General features: G+C 38.1%; 1 protein-coding gene across 3 annotated transcripts; it reads left to right on the forward strand.

Moving 5' to 3' along the window:
• On the forward strand, nt 1-4,773 carry dclre1b (DNA cross-link repair 1B). Of its 3 annotated transcripts, none has more exons than XM_055049988.1 (4): nt 1-624; nt 1,163-1,328; nt 1,446-1,628; nt 2,388-4,773. In XM_055049988.1, exons 1-4 carry the CDS (start codon nt 460-462, stop codon nt 3,539-3,541), a joined length of 1,668 nt encoding a protein of 555 aa, XP_054905963.1. In that variant the 5' UTR covers nt 1-459; the 3' UTR covers nt 3,542-4,773. The 3 variants fall into 3 exon arrangements, with proteins under 3 accessions (XP_054905963.1, XP_054905962.1, XP_054905965.1); XM_055049987.1 differs by having other exon boundaries at nt 1-592; XM_055049990.1 differs by having other exon boundaries at nt 1-592; nt 1,163-1,229.
• Nucleotides 4,774-18,154: the final 13,381 nt, after the last annotated feature.

The following is an 18,154-nucleotide window of genomic DNA, read 5'->3' on the forward strand; positions in this document are numbered from 1 at the left end:
ACGGAAAAGGCGTTGAATATTCAATTGAAAACAGAAATGGCGGGGTATGACAGCGCTGTAACTCTAAAAATAAAACACTGCGTCGGGTGTTAAGGATTTTTGTTTTGGTAAAACATGTGAAAAACGGGAATATGAAGTCCAGCGAAGGTCACAGAGTCCATTAGTGGTACAGCTGTTTATAATGGATGCTTTCTAAGAGAAGACCAGTGGAGTGTTTACACATCTATTACCTTTTCTTCAAATATTTGCTGATAGTATTCAAACAATACAATGCAGACTTTCAACAGGCGGGTTTCTTAGCTCACTTTCGAGATGATTTGTTCCTAAACAACGCGCTAATACTGGAAGAAGCCAGTATTACTCATTTGGTTGGTTTACAGCGAAGCGACGAGCCATGTCTAACAATGGAAAAGTCATCCCGGACACCCCGCTGGTCGTGGACTTTTGGCAGGTTCGGAAATGTCCCGGCAGCCGCTTGTTTTTCCTGACCCACATGCACAGCGACCACACGGTGGGTCTGACCTCCACCTGGAGCAACCGACCCATCTACTGCTCGCCCGTCACTGCCGCCCTGCTCAGACTCAAACTGCAGGTGAGGAGGAGACATCAACACTGGACCCCACGGTACACACTTCATACAAAGCCTTTTACAAGGAAGACAAGATCCACTGGCTTGATGGATGTATAAATATATGAGGAAAAACACACATCAAGGCATTGTCTTGAAACTAAATGTTTTAAAGCTCAATCAATACAGTATATATCTATTTGTTAAAATGGTGTAACATTATATAACATATACATGCAACAACATGCTTCGGTTTAAATGTGCACATTTCCAATCACAGCCTCTGTCTTAAATATACATGTTCACAATACACCATTGCAAATTGGTAATATTTGTTTTGGTGACATTCTGCATGTAAATAATGAATGTCAATATATGTTCGCCGCATGGATGCACAGATGGACCAAAGCAAGTGAGCACAAAATAACAGTAGAATAGTGAGTTTTTCAGTAGATTCCAGCGTCTTGTCAGTTCTGCTTGTTTTCTGTTTTATTTTTCATCTTATTTAGTTTCTATTTGCTAAGTTACTAATTTCTTTTATGTTCTTTTAACTCTTACTGATCCCATTTTATTCACTATTCGTTTCCTGTTCAGGTGAAAGAACAATGGATTCATCCTCTAGAGCTGTGTGAGCCATACCTTCTCCCTCTGGATGACATAGGCAAGGAGAAGCTCACTGTCACACTGATAGATGCCAACCACTGTCCTGGAGCTGTCATGTTTCTCTTTGAGGGATACTTTGGGGCAATTCTCTACACTGGTCCGTCTACTCTTTACAGGAATTTGATGTCTTTCTTTGATGCCATTGTTTTTCTTTTCTGTCCAATTCTGGAGTTACTCTAGGTTTACATTTAAAATTTTGAACTGTCTATTTTAGGTGATTTCAGATACACTCCTTCGATGCTGCGTGAGCCATGCTTAAGGACCAACACAACCATAGACGTTCTGTACTTGGACAACACCAACTGTGACCCCAACCGCACTCTGCCATCCAGACAGAAAGCAACTCAGCAAATCAAAGAGATCATCCGCAGACACCCCGACCACAATGTTGTTATAGGTGAATTTACACACAAAATGACACAGCCCGAAAAATAAGCTCTTACCTGGTCAGGTGTGACTACAGGTCCTTGATATCGCTTGAAGTTTCTTGCAAATTGTCATGGTAATGCTTCAAAATTTAGTGTTCAATATTTTAATTTTAGCCCTTAAGAAGTTTTAAATAAGCTTAATATCTACTATCCAATGTCCTAATTTACCTTTAGCATTAGCAAAATGTTGACAGTTGTTTTTTCGTTGCTTCTTTTGAGAAATGATTGGCAGTATTCTAACATCAAACCTTGACCAACTTGTGGAAAATATTCTCCATAAACTGACCTATTGAAGCATCTATAAAGAGATTAATTCTTGTTATTTACATTGAGCTGGTTTGTTATGAAAATAGTTCATATCTAACCAAGTTTGTCTTGAAATCAGGGTTATTTGTAGTTGATGTGAACTTATCAAGATTAGTTATTATGAAGCTTAATGTGCACAAAGGACTTCAAAGCAGGGCTTCAGGCATCATATCAAAGCTACACAAATAGCTTTGATATGAACAAAGCAAGTTAGAATAAAGAAATAATAAAGCAAGTTATATTTAACTTGCTTTATTTATTTTTTTAATATTATGTAAGAAATTGGTAATTAATATGAAATAGTCTAAAAAATGTCTTTAAAGATCTCAGAATGGTCCAAGTCACTGTTTGTGTGGAGACCTGGTTAAGTCACATCAGATTTCTCAAAATTATTGATTGGTTTGTTTTTTACTGTCTCACAGGCATTTATTCTTTGGGTAAGGAGAGTCTGTTGGTTGAGCTGGCGATGGAGTTTAAGACCTGGATTGAAGTGAATTTCGAGAGAATGGAGACCCTCAGAGCTCTGGAGCTTCCTGACGTCTTCACCACTGAGCCCGGGGCCGGCCGCATCCGAGTCGTGGACCAGTCCAAGATCTGCTCTGCAGTGTTGCATGAGTGGAACAGAGAACAACCTACACTGGCCATCTTACCCACCAGCAGACCTCTCATTTCCTTCCATCCTAGTGTCTACGTAGTGCCGTATTCAGACCACTCCTCCTACCAGGAGCTGGAGGATTTTGTCTCGGCTCTCAAACCTTCGTCTCTTGTACCCATCGTTGGAGGCTTTCTACCTGGAGGCCTTTCTGCCTTACTGCCGCACAAGAAACGCCAAGACGTCCATGTACCTGAGTCGGTCCGACTGTACATGTTGAGACAGCCCGAACGGCACGTCAGCTCCTCAGCGTACAATGGCCTCTGTCGCAGAAACCACAGACCTTTTGCTCCCAAAGGAGTGATATTTGATACTCCTGTGAAAAAATCTAGGAAGCTGTATGAGAAAGCCTGCGAGGAAGAAAGCATAGACCAGGATGGATCTGAGGAAGATATTGACACAGACAGCAGCGAAAGAGACTCTAATTATATTCTGGTTGATCCAAGCATAAAACTCACCCCTAAGAAAAACAGAGAAGGGGACAATGAGGAAATAGTTTCTGAAGAACTGGTGATGATAGAATCGGTGCAGCTTGGTCAACTCACTGAAAGCAACTTTGATCCAGTCCTGACAAACTCCGATAGCTTCAGGACAAGGCAGCAGTTGGAAATTAAGACAAGTGTAAAGACACATGGGCACGAAGAAGTTCAGATGAGCCAAACTCTGGCAGATTATGATACTATGAGTGAGCAGAGCTGGGGGAATCAGAGCAGCCCTTCAGATTTATTTAAAAACAGCCCAGATAGAGCCTCCCTTGGTTCAAGTGAGATATCCCGTGAGAGTACAGAGAAGCATGAAAACATCCTTTCAAAGTGTCTCCCCTTCTCAGAGATGGACTTTGCGCCTGGAGGCCTCCTTTCACATGACTTTGTGCGTCAGTTCACCCTCTCGCCTGGGAAGGATTCAGAGGAAGAGGACGTCTGAATCAACTTTAACACTTTTGAGTTGTTTCGGTGGCAGTTCCGGCTCACTTGAGCACTACTGTCACTTTGGTTTCTTATTTTTCATTGTCATCAAAGGTGTTTTCTGATTTGAGCCGTAAGCGTAGCTGCCGTAGAGCGGCAATAGACCACCGGATAATAAAATCCAACTCACATGAGCAAGTTTTATTCAATCATTTACAGGTGATGGGGATTTGGCAACACTGTGGGGTAGGCTCCACCGGCCCAGGGCAGAGACTGGCTTACAAGGTTTCTGCGGGTCTTTAGTGGACTTTATCCTTCCTCTGAATTTCAGATAATTTCCTGTGTTTTAGTGAGGAAATTATCTGAAGAAGAGACTTGCCCACCTGATTGAAACACATTTACCCTTCACTTTTTGCTGTGGAAGACAACCAAAATATTTTTTGTAAGTGCGATTTCAAAGTGTTTTGTATCTTTTGATGAGGAAAATAAAGTACTTTGTTCTAAACTATGAACAAATGTGTTCATAGTTTGCACTATGAACACATTTGCTGCTTTTGTATCACAGCAGACAAACTGTGACGATCTTGAGTTTAGTGATTATAGCTACTTTATTTTTAGGCATAACTAGGTTTCAATTTTGCCCTAAAAATGTAACCTGATATAAACAAAATGTCTAACTTTTTAACTTTGTACCGTTTTACTGCCTGAGTGGAAGCATTTTTTTATTTAGTTTCACAGTTTGTGAAGCAAAGAAATTAATGTTTGTTTGTTGTTCTAATTATTATTTATAAGAGGAACTGATTCCACACTTTTAACTACTACTGAGGCTATAATAATAATTCCTGTGATTAATATGACTGAGTGTTTTTGAGAGTATTAAGAGAGAAAAATTGTACTTACAATAAACGTGTTCAGTTGTATGCATGGGTTAAATCAGTGTTAATGTTTCTGAGAAGTCTTCATGCTTTTGAAATGTTTTGTTTTCCTAAACTGTAAACACATACTCAGAAAGTAGAAATGCACAAGTTTGTAAACATCCTTTCACAAGGTGAAATAATTGTATTCAAATATTGACAGGTGATGAATAATGATGATGATGAGTCCCTGTGGTTACATTTTTCTTTTCCTTGTTGAAATTTGCACAAATACTAACAACACTGACTAAATACTAAGTTTCTTTTCAAGTTCCTTTTGGTTTTATGTAATTTTTAAAGATACTATATATCATTAAAATATTGATTTAAACTGGTACTGGCTGTTTTTTTTTTTTTTTTACACTACCAGGTTGTACTTCTAATATGGTGTCCATAATCCTTTATGTTCCTGTTCTAATTTTGTTAATCCACTGCGCTCAGGTGAGTAATATGTCACCATTTCTAAATTACTATTCATATTTAAACAAATTTAACCTGTGGTTTTATTTATAAAACTAAAATTAAAGCCCCTGTTTAGCTTTTACGTCAGGATTTATTTAAGGTAGATTAATTTCTTGAGTTTACTACAACGTATCGCCTATAGAAGCATGTTTTCATAAACCAAAGATTAAGAATAGTGAAATGAAATCATCACAATTTTACAGATAATAATACAAACTCCTTATTTGGGAATGTTATTAATTTAATATTTCCACAAAATTTACATGGGATAAGCCAAATATCTAATGAACTCCATTACAATGCATGAGGGTGCAGAGACTGAGTAAAGCCATGTGTGGCTAAGATTTGGAGCAATTTCCTGTTGCAGTGTTGTTTTTCTCCAAAAGATGGCAGTAGTTTGTTGAAAAATATGGACTGTACACCTTTTGTTTCATTTCGAATTTAGGTTTTGGTTGTTTTTACTAAAGAAACTAAAAGTCAGATCTTTGTAATTTACTTTTTTCATGTACAATTTTATGAAAATAGTTCCTGAGGTGTGTTTCCCCAGACCAACCCACCCTAGAAATGACCCATTCAGTCAGTATTTGTTGTTCCAGCCAAGCTGCTTGAGTATACACATTGTGGTGTAAACCATAATGTGGCATTCTGCAGGTTATCTGTCACACTAGGTGACTGTACCAGCTGCCTTTCTACCAGGAAACATCAGTAGTTTGAAGGTCAGCAAAGCTTATTTGACAAAGTTCCTCACGCTTCTGAGACAAGAAATCCCAGCAGAATGAGGGGTAAATGTAAAGCAACCAGGGAAGTTAGCAGAACTCCACAAACACACTGGTACAGAGACACTTTTCCTTCCCAAGCAGAAAGAAAAGCACTATGACTGATGCTTTAAACAAACAATACCATAAATCCAGTTGTATAAATACTCTCAGCTGGCTTTGGTCCTAACACACATTCCTTCAGGCTGGGCACTGAGAGGATGTCCCCTGTCACAGTCCTCTGAGGTATCATGTGGTGGCATGATTTTAAAGCCTCTGTCAGTGGGCGGTGGGGCTGTCATGAGCTGCCAACAGTGTCCTCACTTTCCTCCTGTGCTCATAAAGGATGAATGACCAGTCATTGTATGATGTTTCCTGGGGTGGTGCAGCAAATAGAGCTCAGGCTGATGGGATGGACGGATGGATGGTGCAGTAAATAGAAAGACAAGAACCCTTGATCCTCAGTATATATAATTCATTTTGCATTTTGTTAAGTTAAAACTACAAACCTCAGTTTATTTTGTTGGGATTTTATGAAACAGAGCAACACAAGCTTAAAGCACAGCTGTCAAGTGGGCCGAAACTTTTACAGGCTTTTAAATATTGCTGATATTAATATTAAAAATCTGAAAAGTTTGATCTGCAAATAGCTGATATATCAGAGGGGGGAAATCCAGTGCCAAATACACTTAAAAGTGATACATACTTAAAAGTATACGTATATATACAAAAAAAACAAAATATTTTACCTTTTTTTTACTTGCATATTTATTTTTTAAATAAATATGCAAGTAATTGCATAATTACTTTGGTTCTAGCAAAGCAGAACCAAAGTAAAAGATGAATAAATCAGACTCTTAATTCTTCTCCTGCAGAAAATAATTTAAGTGCATAGAAAAAAATCTCTTTTACAGATATAAATACATTATCCCAAGTAAATTTAGTAAATAAAAATTATATAAATTAACTGTATTTTATCATTTATTTGGTTATTAAAACAACATTCCTCGCAAATGAAAGTCACTCTTTACGCTGATGCCAACGTGCAACCTCCGAAATCAAGCAACATGTAGAAACTGGAAGCAGATGTTATGTATGTGTGTTTTCCAAGTGGAGTATTAGTTCAATTTCTTCATCTTGGTTTATTGGTGCTACGTCTGTCTTTCACATTCAAATGAGTGAGCAGACTTGACAGAGCACAGGCAGATAAGCGCCATGATTTGGAAAGTTAAGACGTAGTACCCTTAAGAAACACCAAACTCAAAGAATACAGTGGACAACATCCAATTTGCATGCACTTCTTGATTAAATTTAACATGATCTAAGTTTAATCTCTTTCCCAATATAGGGGAATGGCACATAAACAAATTCTGACAATATTTCCTAGTACTGCCTCTTAGTGGTTTGTGTGCTTCTTCAAACTGTTGCACTTGTGAGAGTTTCTGTGACAATTTGATGAGCTCTGTTGACTTTAGTTGATTAGTTAGTTTGAAAACTCTGCTGTCAGAGATCCAGCAGCAGGCCCAGTTGCGTGTGATTCTTTGACTTTCAGCCACAAAATGAAAACCAGTCATTTGTGTGATCTTAACAGTGGGTCATTAAAAATAAAGCCAGGCTTTGAGCAAAGAGAGTGATGGTCAGTCCAGTATCCAAAAATGACAAGACTATGCCATAACTGCAAAAGGCTCAAAACTCAGTCGTTCACCAGAAATGACAGGATGGCCAAGGTTGACATTAATCAGAAAAGCAACCAAGAGGCCTTGGTGAATCCAAAAAAGGCTTGCAGAGATCTACAGCTGAAAAAAGCCATTTAAAACTCGTAGGGGACAAAAAATGGGGACAAAGTGTTCTCTTTTGATGAAAACAAAACTGAGCTTGTTAGAATCAGAGTTAATTGTACATAAGTCTAAACATTCCCACAGTGAAATATGGGGGAATGGCACCCAGGTTTCACAGGCAGAATCATCCAGGGGGGATGTTTTTCTTTAGCATGAATAAAGCTGAATATGTGGCCACACTGGAAGAAAATCTGTCAAATTTGTGCTTGAACAAAATATGAAACTGCAAAATGCTGTGAATACTTTATTATTGTATATCTCGCTCTCACAGTTCATTCCACAACCTTGACTATTATGAGGTGAAAGAGAGAGTCAAAACCATTGTAGACATAATGCCAACTGTGTAATTTCAAGACTTCTTGTGCATGATTGGGCTTTAATCTGCTCAGGGATTCAAATGAATCAGATTTGAGGTATAAAAAGAAGAAAAAAAAAGAAAAAAGAAAAAAGCACGTGAGCATGTGGATTTATTGCTCTGTGTTTGCTGATAACGTTACTCAGATTACAGTCGTCTGTAATCTCTCTTGGCAGCAAGAAGGTCGGACTCTGATCTCTTGTGATTGGTCAAATTGAAACTGGGATGAGACTAGACAAGAGATAAAACTTGCATCAACATTTTGGCGAGCTTAACATTCAGCTCCACGCTCAGACGCTGTTTTAAGACAGTAGGTCGTATTACAACGAGGTGACACGTGCTAATATGAAGCTCAAGCAAGAAAATGTACACACCACTCACACAACATCAGCAGGGCATTAGGGCAAACGTAATGGACTCCATACCATTACTTCAACAAGAAAATCCTGAGGACAGCGCCACCTGAAGGCCAAGCCATCTCACCAGGAGTCACACTGCTTGCAGTACAATGAGGCTGGTGGTAATTCACTCACCTCTCTATTCACATCAATATTTCCATTAAGTACTGTGAACTGATGCTCTCAGACCCTGGCTACTTAATCACATATGTGACAAATTGCAATTTTACAGAAAATAATTGCCAAGTCTGGGGAAAGCAAAGTGAATTTCACTCAGAATTGGAGGGTGGTTGGTGGGAGTTCTTCTTTCTTCAGCGAGCTGAGGAGAAGAAGAGAGGCACCCAGCTGCGTAAATTATTGCTCTGATCCGGCAAAGAGCTCTCTGACTCAACTGTGACTTTGTTAGGGACTAAAATCAGTTCTCCCTCCTGACCCACGAATAAAATAAAAGTTCAAACAGGAGGCAGTTCAGCTGGTAACTCCGTAAGAAACAACTGGGTGACTTTAGATTATCATGTACAAATTTGTTTATGATTGCTTTTATCTTTTGAATGTACATGTTCCAATTTCCAGACTCTGCTACTACATCTATGTTGCTAAATTTATTCCAGACTGTCTCTTTACATATGCAGTGTGCTTTCTGAAGGAGATTTTGCCCAGCAGATGATGTTATAGAGGTTTTATTGATGCTGACATGTCAGGAAAAAAGAATTTTGCAGGGTGACTTCTTTATATTCCCCCAGCACTGTCTGCACCATTCAATATCAACTGTATCTGTGGGAAAGTTCTGTCTTAGTGTGTGAACGTTTTACTTATTTTATGATATTTTATTTATGCCCAATAATTTATTTTTGTTTGTATGATTATTTGATGTCTTATAAAAGTAAATAGATTCTGACTGTGTTAATTATTGACATCAGATTTGGTTTAAATAACCATAAGTTAGCAATGATACTTCTCTTTGGGAAGGCGACTATAGAATATGTTGTAAAGTAATAAATTGCTTTAGCAATTATTGCTGAATGATGATAATTTCATTACTGGTTGTTGTTTCATTCCATTGTAACTAGTTTTGTCTTTATGCAAAGCAACATTCCTCCAGGATCTAAAAAGCATCCAACTTATCATGTTTGAAAAGTTGATGAATGACAGGTAATTCAAAACTTATTTGGTACTTTCGATGTTTGCATGTAATCTGGATTGTATTGCTGCAAAATTGTTGGTGTTGCCTTATTTGAATACCTCAATTCACAAAGTGAACAAAAGACAAAAGCCACAGTTACAGATCAGTGTTTTGGGACAGCCTTAACAAACCTCTTAACAATTAGATCTATTATATTCATACATATAGATAAGTTTTTAGAGCTACCAATTTTAACAGCTGTCATCTTTTTCCCATCACATTTTTCTTAAGATTTTTATTTCGTCAGCAATGTAGTCTGTTTACAAAGTTTATATGTCACTTTTGGCAGTTTGTGGGTTTGTTTGTAAAATGCTCATTATTCTGTCTAAATTATAGCCCGTAAACTTTTAGTGCTACATTTTTCCAGACAAGTTACCTCGACAGAAAACACCCCCCCATAAATTTAGCATATGTTTTGCATGAGATCAAGTTATCAAAAAAGCATATTAGTTGGAAAAAAAGAGGATCAAATGTTCTACATGTGATGACAAATATGGAAGAAAATGAAGAGATTAAAAAAAATTGTAACTTGAATTGCAACATGCGTATTGCATTTAATTTGGGTACATCTGGACATCCCATGTTATTGTGGGGGTTTCACATGAGCTTTACGTGTTGCTAAAAGTCTTTTCTATGGACATCAATGATAGTTTATGAATTAACCGTGTATTAGTGCGGTTTATCAGCTTTCAAATGGGCATCATATATAGTCCCTGCTCACCACTAACCAGTAAGAAACAAATTGGTGTGGAAAATACGCTCCACTGACAGATTACAGCTTCTTAAAAAGGCTTAAAGGGGGTCGCTATGACTCTCCTTCTGATCCTATTAAGTGTTGCTATTTTACTGCAAAGACTTTTATTAAGAAGAGAAGATTTTGATGATATATAAATCGTGTTATAACAAGTCTTAATCTGAGGGTATTTTCTCATTTCAATGAGGCACTGCTCCTGAATTTATTTCCAACTCTCGCGGCTAAACGTTTCTGTAAAAATCCCTTATTTAAGCCTCGTTATCTCTCCTCGTTATAACTTTTAATATTTAGTGTGGTCTTTCAGTTGCATACTGACAAACCTGTTAGAAAATACTGCTGTCAAAGAAAGAAATTTTTTCCACCTTAGTAGTTATGGTTTGGTCCTTCATCCATAATGCAGCAGCAGTCCTCACCACAGTCAAGCATCACATCACACAGAAAAGTTAAACCAAACGTATCAGCCTGACAGAAGGCTTGACTTCACACAGGACCTTCCTTGCAGGATGAACCAATGAGCAACACAGGCGGCATTTTAACTCCCAGCTCTGTTGTCCTTATTTCGTTTCCACTTTAAGGTTTTAAAATGCTGAGTCTGTCAGCTTTTTGCGGCTCTTCAAAGACAACATCTCCCTGTCAGAGCTGTGTGGGAGAGGAGCGCCAGCTCAGCGCGCTCGGCATAGGTGGCAAGCAGCACCCGTCTTCCTGCGGGGAGGGGACAGGCAACATAAAGCCACTGTTTTCTGCACTTTGTTAGAGATTTCTCTGAGTCCCTTTTTCCTCAGTTGGTTGCAGAAAGTCGGAGCTCAGCTGTGTCACACCTACACAGCAGCAGAAGCTGTTATCTTTGTTCTCACAGTCTTCTGCTATTTTCGTTGCCTCTGCCAGTATTTTCCTGTGCAGGGCGTCTCACACACACACCAACATATTGCAGTGCATGTGTTTGTGTGTCCTCTGAGCCTGTAAAAAAAAAACACAACAATGTGCAGGAATAAGCAGGGAGAAGAGAAAACGGCGCCGCTAAACACAGAGAAGGCACAAAAAGAAGGGATTTAGGGAGCAGAGGTAAAAGCTGCCAAACTCATTATTTTTCAGCCAGCACGCTGCAGTTTTGTGACTCTCGCAGATTCTCTTCCCCGGAGATCCTCATTAAACTGGGAGTTAGACTTCCAATGCCTGTTAATAGTTATTATTCCATGTTGGTTGGGATTTTTATCGTTCAGTCGCTGCACCTCACAGGCGCCTCGGTCAGATGGCGTTTCGTTAATTTCTTGGTGGATGATTCCTCTTCATGTTGGCTCCTTCCATTCCCCCGTCTCACCTCCTCTGTGCTCAAACCTCCTTATTGCTTGAACTGACAACCATTTACTTCGCATTACCACCCTCCCTCTCTTTTGTCCTCCCATCACCGGCCTTCCTCTCCCGTTCAGAACCTCTCCTTTCTCTCTTTTTTCATCACTGCTCATTTTAGTCACCTCATTTCTACCTCTCATTCACCACAAGTCAAAGATACTGGGCTGACTTTAGTGTGGAGGTAAGTGGGAAGAAGGGAAGCATGCATAAAGAAATGGCACAGCAATGTGACTCTTACCTGCTTTCATTTATTTGACCTCTCCAAAGCCTTTTGCTGCATTACAGTGTGGTCAAAGCAAAAGCGGTGGGCACTCCTTCTCCTGTACGCCAACAGGGAATAGGTCTCACCACTGAAATGGTTTATAGCTGCTGGCAGCACTCCAAAGATTTTAAACAGGCTTTTGATTTGCATGGGCTTGTGTCTCTATGTCAGGCACACCTTGTGGGATTCATTAACAGCACAACAACATCCAAACACTTATACACTTATAGGGAACTCAAGTTGCTGCCGCTTCAAAAGGTGGTTATGTTTTTGTTGTCAATAAGCAATGTTTTGGTAATTAATTATATCTATCTTGCAAAAGTAAAAGACATTCTCCTTTTTCTTGAAACGAAGGTGCGCTTTATGGTTCTGGATAGTGTAATGAATCTTATGGTACAGGCCACCAAAGTGGTGCATAATTGTGGAGTGAAATGAAAATAGCAAATGGGTTTCAATATTTTGAAACTCAGATATATTTCTTATTACCGTCTCTGTACATTTTTTTTTGCTGCAGTTACAGATGCATTTGAATCAAATTTACACATATAAAAAGTTTAAACTTTGTATAAAAGTACCTGGGTAATGTTTCTTTTCTCAGTAACATTACCCATGTTTAGTCAGATTGGATGTTGAGAATTGAGAAACATCCGTTTTCAAGTCTTACCACAGATTCTTAATTGGATCTATGCATGGACATTGACTTTGCAGGAATATGATCTGCACCACAGATAGCTGCTGTGTGTGTTTAGGGCTATTTTCCTGCTGGAAAGTAAAACTCCATCCCAGTTCTCTAGCAGGTTTTATTCCATGACTGCTCTGCAGTGAGCTCTATTTACCTTCACAGATGAAAGGCATTCCCACAGCATAATGCGGCCACCTCCACAAAGGACTTTATGATGGTGGGTTCAGGTTGATACTTTCCAGCCATGCAGCATTTTTCATGTGTTATCCCTAACCTGCGTGGTGTGCGTTTTAGTTCTTGTGATGACCTCTGATATCAGAACAGATTTATTAATACTGAGAATACATTACAGACAGCTAACATAATGGAAAGGATTTCATTTCAGGGTATCAGAATAAAATTGGATGGATATTAGATCAAACCACTCTGTTCACACTTTTATTTAGAGAAAATGTTTGAAAACAACAAATCATTTTCATTTCAGCCATGTGCTACTTTCCTTTAATTTATCACATCATAAAAGTCAGATAAAATTCTATATTTGTGACTGTATAATAAAAAGCAAAAACTAAAACTGCTTATTTGCTCTGTTTGTAAATTTCACATTATTTATGTCCCTGATCTTCCTGTGGGTTTCAACCAGAACCAATCACATAAGCACACCGAAACTTGTGTTGACAGTTCAAATTTCATGTTGTTTATGTATGTAATAAGGATGAATTTTTATGAGGAAAAAGCTGACTTATTATGCAGGAAGCAGCAAATAAGGCTCCCTCTGCCAGATGAAATAATGTCCAGAACCATAAAACCCGTCCAACATGAGATATCAGTTCTGCGGCTCTGTGAATGTTTAGATTTTTCATAGTTTTTTGCATATTACTTCAACATTCTGTATGCATTAAAAGATAAGAATCTGAATATGAATGTACACAAAAAAAATCCATGGCTTTCAAAAACGCATGCAAAAGAATGCATGCAAAGAAATATATATATATATATATATATATATATATATATATATATATATATATATATATATATATATATATATATATATATATATATATATATATATGTTTTATATTTGTTTTTTCCTCTTCAGTAGTTTTAGCACAATAATAGCTGATTCATCACAATTACTTCCTGAGTGGACGGCCATCCTGAGCTGACAAATCTGCAGAGCATTACCCAATAAAGGTGGTAATGGGAAACCACCCACTGCTCCACTCGGCCTCCATTTCAGCACTCCGCAAATTCACTCATTCCTATAATATCGTTCCTCATCGGCAGCCTAATGATGATTTATAGCCCATTCGGGGCAGCGAGTGTGTTGAGGAGCTGGGATGGTTTAGGACCAGAGTTTTAGCCCCAAGGTGAGAACAGTTCGTTTCAGCCTGCAGAGCAGAGCGTGAGGGACAGAGCGCAAACAGTCAGAGGGAAGCAGATGGATCTGCAGCTATTCCCATCACCTCCTCGCCTCTTCGAATCTGAGCAGAAAGAGTTGTACGTTTTCAATTGACCTTAGCTTTAAAAGTTGGTAGCTGCTGTGAGGAAGCTCACCTCGCTGCTAGGGGAACGTGTGGGGTGTTTTAATTGGGCTCAACTGAGACATACCGTGAAGACATGTGGCTACAGGTCAATGCTGACATTGAGGTTCATATTGTGCTTTTATTGTTGTTGTGGGGGTCTTCTGCACACCTCCATCCTCATCCTGTCAAACAGACTCAGAACAGAGCACACTGATAAGATATTTAAGATACTGACAATGACAATGTGATGTCATTATTACACCAAATAAATCATTCTGCATGTGTTTCTCTGAGTTCAGCTCAGATTATGTGATGCAGTAATAACACTGATAAGTCTTCAGTAGATTACTTTGTTGTTATACGAGGCGTAAAACAAACATGTGCACAATAAGGCTTTTTATCTCAAAAGATTAGAAGAATTTAGCTTTTTCCACAATACTTTGTTCAAAGATTGATAGAGCTCTAATGTCCTATGAAATCCAATTTGTATTATCAAAAAGATAAATGTGAATTTGTTGGCTATAAGTCTCTATTCCTGCCAAGATTCATTCGAATATTGCTCCCAATGAGACCATTTCCCTCCCTCTGTTTGGTATGGATTAGACAAAGCAGACATTGTGCGCTAATTATCAGCTTTATAGGTTTTTGGCAAAGAATTGAATTAGTGTGTTCCTGAAAAGTCTTAAATGTTATTTTGAGGGGTTTTTATGCCCAGATTAAGCAATATTTCCCAATATTTGTTTTGGCTGAGGAAATGTGCTTGCCGGGACTCCAAACCAATAAGTTCTTGGTAGAAAGATTTTTGTCTTTCTTGCAAGTGAAATCTTACATGCAATGAAAGTCGGGTCTAATTCTATGTCATTAGCTGCTGATTTTCTTCCTGCCTGCCAGTTGGTGGTTATTGTTCAGGCAGTACGTGGGTGGGCAAAAGGAGGTGTTGGTATTATCCGAGGCTGGTAATTTATGTCTCCAGCTGCTGTCTCTGTCTCCCCAGGTGGACATCTTGATTTCTCAGCAGTGCATCTAATTAGAGGGAGAAAAACACATGTCCAAGGGAGACGCATTCGGCGAGAGGACACATTTTCTCAAGCAGATGTGGAGACATCCATCTTGACCAAAAAAACTATAATAGAAAACCTCCAATAAGTGCTGATGAGAGGAGGCTGTCTTTTACAGTAAACTGCTCTGACATTATTTTATCAAAATCACTAACATATTCCTGTAATAAAGGTCACCGATGAAACAGGGTTGTAACCTGTGGAGGCAGACAGATCCTCATCTGGAGACAAGGTAGATCAGAAGTGGTGCAGCTAATGATCAGAGAGTGACAGGAACATGTAGTCTGGTGATGACAGAGTGCTGTTGTATTTCAGTCCATAATTATAGAAGATCTAATATTTCCTCCATTCAATGGTCCATTTTCAAATGAATCAGATGGAGGGACGGTCCATTCTGAATGAATCAGGGTTCAGCATCTTTATTTTAGCAGTGGATGTAAGCAGGCTCAGTGATGATGAAGGTTTAGGGGCTTCAAATGTTTTACAGCTCTGGAAAATCCTGGTTTGGGATGTTTTTTTATTACTGGCAAAATATATATATATATATATATGAATCATCATTTCTTGGAAAGAACAAAGAACGGATCATATTTAAATTGGTGATTTGGAGTCCAGCCAGGTGAGGATGTGGGAAGACACGGGATGAAAATCACTTTGTCTTCCCACATAAGTTAAACCATCTTAAAGTACTTACTACATATGTTTAACTTTAAATGTTTGAGGCATATTTGGAAGGAGGATCTGGATTAGGATTAGAAGGAAAATTTGAATTTGTGATTGAAAGACCCTCAGTGCTTTCTTAGCACCCAGAACAACCCTTCATTTTTCTGAAGACTGAGTATAGTGCGAGCCAAAACCTGAAGAAGAATTGTATCTCCCTGAATAAGCAGAAGTAGTTGAAGGATATGACTGCATTTTAACGTTTGAATGACATTTCTAGTTGAACGGTTGTGGAAGTAGTTAGTCATGAAAGAGCGCAAAGTTTTCAGCAGAATTTTCCAGAAATTGTGGGATTTTCCGTTCATTTCAAAGGGACCCAAAAAGCTGAATATTTCATAAACTGTAGAAGATATAAATAACAAAGGACACATACAGAATGTCCTGAATGAGCAGAATATGGTAAAAGTTTAATGGTTGAAATAGCACAAACTATGCAGAAGTAGTTAAGTGGTGAAAAGTATGTAGGGAAAAAATGTGAAGGATCTCAAGAGTGTGAATGCCTACAGCTTATTCTCACGCTAAAGAGAATAAGCCGAAATGCACAGTGAGAACACAACAATAAGAAAATGTTAGAAAAATAACTAACATGACATGACTGAACCTTTATATAACAGGAATTATAGTCTGCAATCATGCACTAAAAAGGTAGGTTCTGTGGTTGAGAAGGGAATCATAAGTGTTTGCTGGTGTTCAGGATGTTATGCTCTTCTGTTGACCTGGTAAATAAAGGTTATGTTATAAATGTTGGCCAGGCTGCAGCTCTCTAATTGGTCATATAGAAGGAAAAAAAACAATGAAGAGACCTTGGAGTTTATTTTCAAAGTTATGGGCCCTTTTTCAAAGACTTTTGAAAGAAATTCAGAGAAAGATGTTTTGTTAGCACATAGGCTGCTCCTGTGTGGGGTAAGACATCTGCTGGCCAAAATAAAATAAAAAAATTATTTTCTGACATTGAGTCAGATCTGCTAAATACTGGTATTAAACTTTGTCAAGATTACAGTGTATCTGTACAATTTTAGATGTTTTTCTTCATAAAGAAAAGAAAACATCAGGCGTGGAGATGAAAATACATCACTTCATTCCTGCATCTTTTCATACAGCTTTGATGAACGTTGATGTTTCTCTTTAAAATGTTTTCAGAGATTCAAATAATATAGTTGAAGAGCAAAATCTTCAAGTTTGTACAGAAATGTGTTAATGTTGTAAAGCATGTTCAACTAAGTAATCACAGCAGATGTTACCAAAATAATTATCGATATTCTGAAGAAAAACTGGTTATATAATGAATTTATCACTGGTGCATCAAACAGTGTGTGCAGTGATGAATGACTCAACTATTTTGAATGATTCTCAAAATGACATTTTTGTATTTAAGTTTGTTTAATTAATTCTGCGCTTGCTGCTTTGGTTTTGCTTTGGAAAGCGAGGAGTCGTTTTCAGGGACGTTCTATAGTGATTCACCAGAAGAGACAAAATTCACAGTTAGTTCAAATACAGATAAAACCAGGAGGGATCAGCATTTACCTGAAGGAACTTGCATAATGGCCAGAAAAAGTGCTTTGACAGAATGTTGTAATGTTTTCATCAAATTAAACACATAAATGAGAGGAAATCGTGTAAAAAACTAAATCGTGTAAAAAGTAAAAAACTAAAACACAAAACCTAGCATAGAAATACTTAATATAAAAATTGACTAAACTATATATACTTATACTGAGTTTCAACCAATCTGGTCTGATGTGGTTTAACTGAGGTAAAAACATGATATTATGAGTTTCTGTAAAGGTGCTTTACTTGTCATGCTTTTCCTTCAGACTTGGCTCTTGATTCTGGTTCAGCTATTTAAAAACTTTTTTTTTTTCCATTTGTTGAAGTCAATCATATGAGCAGACTCTGATTCAGAGGGGGAACATCCTCTTTAGCCACAAGTTTCTTACAGGTATTTTATGTATGGGGTTCTCCGGTTTCCACCCGTTGTGTAAAAAACAACGGGTTGAATAGTTGTGTCTCTGTGTTTCCCTTGTCTATTACTTTGATGGACTGGCAACATATAAAGGATTTTCCCTGCCTCTTGTGCATTTGACTGATGTAAATAGGCACCAGTCCTCCAGGAAGACAAGCAGACATAGAAAATAGATGGACGAGCTCTTGCTTATACAACAACCTTGGCATTAAATTATGTATTTATACATTTGAGATCCACTGTTTATCTTCTAAAAGTGTGCTGAAAATATACATGAATGCTGGACTTCTCTGGTGGGAACTGTCTGTAAAAATCTAGCGTTTTGTTGTGATATCTTAAGTGATCACAAACACGTAGCTCTGTCTATTATCTGCTGGCTTTAAAAGAAAAACTCCACACCACGTTCTGC

Source organism: Poeciliopsis prolifica, unplaced genomic scaffold (genome assembly GCF_027474105.1).
Source record: "Poeciliopsis prolifica strain line A6 unplaced genomic scaffold, Auburn_PproV2 SCAFFOLD029, whole genome shotgun sequence".
NCBI lineage: Eukaryota > Metazoa > Chordata > Actinopteri > Cyprinodontiformes > Poeciliidae > Poeciliopsis > Poeciliopsis prolifica.